Raw genomic sequence first — 3,402 nt, 5'->3', positions numbered from 1 at the left:
GCAAGTGGGGGGAGGTGGGGGAGGAGAGCGAGCAGGGGTTAGGTGGAGGTACAGAGTGGAGGTCGGGGTGGAGAGGGAGCAGGTGAAATGGGGGAGGAGAGGGAGCGGGTGAGTGGGGGTGAAGAGGGAGCAGGGTAGGGGTCGGGATGGAGAGGGAGCGGGGGGGGGGGGGGGGAGAGGGAGCGGGGGGGGGGGGAGGGAGAGGGGGGGGGGGGGGGGAAGGAGACTGTCAGGCGAGTTGAAAATGAGGATGAGGGTTTTTAAAATTGAGATGCTGCTCGGCTGGAAGCTAATGCAGGTCAGGGAGCAGACAGGTGATGGGCAACCAGGACATGGTGAAAATGAGGTTGATCACAAATCTACAGAGGGAGGGTCAGCTGGAGCTGGGCTGGATTTTCAAATGTGGAGGAAACAAAGTTCCAGATCAGGGCATCAGCAGCAACTGGACTGAACCAGAGGCGGAGATGTCATGGATGTTGACAGAGCGGGTCTTATTAATGGCACAGATATGGAATACAATGATTATGAAATCATGTTACTGATGACTGAGAGCAGTAACATGGGGGATGAACATTCCCTAATAATACTGGGGTCATCTTGTGGTGCAGTGAATAGTGCCTGGATGCCACAGGTTCAACTCCCACTTCGGGACTTGAAGGCCACGGAGAGTCTATTTGTAACATGACCAAAACCAGTCAATTATCAACCTGCAAAGCCCCCTGAGACATTCACATCAGGCGGTAAGAGTAGGAGAAGCTCCTGTCGGCCATGTTGTGATGCCGGGGTCGGGGGTGGTCATCCCTCAAGCCCCAGGCCGACGATTTGCTCCGGGGAACCATATCCTTGGAAACACAACAACATACACACACACGCACACACTTGGGGCCTTGTCTGCGTTGTCTGCGTTGTGCTCTACTCAACAGGAGAAGAGTAAAGAAATACCCTTGGCATTAACATTCTCATTCTGCGTCAAATTCATGCACCTTCTGAACAAGTGAATCTGAATGTGCAGAACATTCCGGAACAAGTATAGAACGTGGAACAAATTTACGTCACCCCCTCCAAGAAGACCAGCATGACAGGGGACAATAAATGAAGGATCGTAGATGATAGAATCCCGACAGAGTGGAAACAGGCCCTTCGGCCCAACAAGTCCACACCGACCCTCACAGCATCCCACCCAGACCCACCCCCCTACAACCCACCTAATCTATCACATCCCTGAACACTATGGGCAATTTAGCCTGGCCAATCCACCTAGCCTACACATCTTTGGACTGTGGGAGGAAACCAGAGAACCCGGAGGAAACCCACGCAGACACGGGGAGAATGTGCAAACCCCACACAGACAGTTGCCTGAGGGTGGAATCTAACCCGGGTCCCTGGTGCTGTGAGGCAGCAGTGCTAACTACTGAGCCACCGTGCCAATCCAATGAAAAGTCCTGGGGAAAACTAACACGAGTCAGACCGACAAACAACGGGAGGAGTCGAACGGAGATGGCAACAACCAATTAACCCCTCCAGAAAGAGTTCAAAGAGGCTTTCTACCTGGAATCGCTCGTCCGTCTCGCTCTCTCCAATGTGCCGCAAGAGGTCTCCACTGGCCTGGCCAATGCTTCCAGCCGCTGTCAGGACAGTCTGCCGAGGCTGGGAACAGGAAAACACACACACGCGCTGACTTTCTGACAAAACATACCCGCACGCTGGGTGCTGAAATTGTTTCCTAATAACATACAAATTGAGAGACACTACCCATTCCCCCACCATCCCCGCCACCTCCGACCTTGACAGGGACAAAGCAATAAGTTTCAAAACCTTTCAAAGACTCAGCAGGGAGGATGAGGTACATCCATTTTGCAGCAGGAGCTTGAGACCATAATAACGCACTGCTCATTATTCCATAGAAAAGGCAAAGGCATGATGGAAGTAGAGGTTCAATCAGAAATTCTAAACAGGAGCTGGGTAAATATGAGAAAAAGTGAAATTAAAGCAGGCAATTGGGACAAAGCAGGGCCAGTGGGACTCGCTCTTACAAAAGAGCCGGCACAGGCTTGATGGGTTGAATGGCCTCTGCCTGTGCTGCGCGGTTTCTCTCTGATTTTCCCAGTTTGATGTTAGTCTCTAATGCCCGCTGACAGAACTGATGGCTGCAAAATCGTTTCCCAAAGCCAGATGGAAGGGAAACTGATGGACTGCCCTCGTTTTCTGTTGCATTTCGGACTTGAACGTTGTCAGGTGCCCACACACCCCAGCCCTGTGCCAGCCCGTGGGCCCACACACCCCTGCCCTGTGCCAGCCCGTGGACCCCCACCCCACCCCTACCTCCTGCCAGCTCACCTCCCCCGATGAAGGCTCAACTGCCTTCAGCAGATCAGACACAGCACCAGCCAATGTCCTCGCAGCACGCAACAGGTCCTGCCCACTGCCAATGTCATCATCCATGAGAGCTGCCAGCATCTTCACACCCTTTGACATCTCCGTCAGATTCGAAGAAATGGTGGTGATGGCACAGCCCACTGCAGTGTAATCAGTGTCTGCAGGATCTCCTGGAGGGAAACACAACCGTTTACAAGCTGTCCCTGCCTTCTAATTTATGTCACACTCAGGAACCACCCCCGCAACCCCCCCCCCCCCTCCCCCTCAACCCCGTTCCTCAGGCTGCACACCATAGTTACTGAATCCCAGGTTAATCGGGGCACAAGCTCCTTTCCTCCTCCCAGTACTGACGGGCTGTGTGCAGCAATGCACAGGTGCTCTTCAAAGCCCTGTACCACACCAGCCCCACCCAAGTCACACCAGCTCATCATACTAGCACCTCCCCGCTCAAGTCACACTGTTGCAGCACATCCGCTTGCTACCCACCGCCAACCCAATCACACCAGCCCTTGTCACATCAGCTTCGTGTCACAGCAGACTCGGTTACATGAACGCCCCCCACCGTCACACTACCCTGCCAACAGCACACTCCCCCCAACACCCCCCCCCCCCCCCCCCTCCCCCGTTACAGTAGCCTCTCCCGGTCGCACTCGTGCAACTCCCCCCCCACCACCCCATCACACTAGCCCCCCCTCACTGTCACACTAGCCTCTGTCACTCTAGCCACCCCTCCTTGTCACACTAGCCACCCCTCCCTGTCACACCAGCCACCCCTCCCTGTCACACTAGCCTCTGCCACACTAGCCCCTCCTCCCTGTCATACCAGCCCCGGTCACACTAGCCCCTGTCACACTAGCCCCTCCTCCCTGTCATACTAGCCCCCATCACACTAGCCCCCCCTCCCTATCATACCAGCCCCAGTCATACTAGCCCCTATCACACTAGCCCCTCCTCCCTGTCATACCAGCCCCAGTCACACTAGCCCCTGTCACACTAGCCCCCCCACTTCCTGTCATACCAGCCCCC

General features: G+C 55.1%; 1 protein-coding gene across 1 annotated transcript in view; it reads right to left on the bottom strand.

Annotated features, from left to right (window-relative positions):
• The window catches only part of LOC109910698 (talin-2-like), a 383,773-nt gene that overhangs the window by 127,226 nt on the left and 253,145 nt on the right, over window positions 1-3,402 (bottom strand). Inside the window, exons 16-17 of the mRNA XM_048617033.1 lie at window positions 2,338-2,546; window positions 1,549-1,647 (exon numbers count right to left, since the gene is read on the bottom strand). Coding sequence (XP_048472990.1) covers window positions 1,549-1,647; window positions 2,338-2,546 — 308 coding nt within the window. The remainder of the gene's footprint in view (window positions 1-1,548; window positions 1,648-2,337; window positions 2,547-3,402) is intronic.

This window comes from Rhincodon typus, chromosome 36 (genome assembly GCF_021869965.1).
Source record: "Rhincodon typus isolate 14 chromosome 36, sRhiTyp1.1, whole genome shotgun sequence".
Classification (NCBI taxonomy): Eukaryota; Metazoa; Chordata; class Chondrichthyes; order Orectolobiformes; family Rhincodontidae; genus Rhincodon; species Rhincodon typus.
Note: the sequence above shows the minus strand (reverse complement) of the source record. Positions and strands in the feature narration are given on the sequence as shown.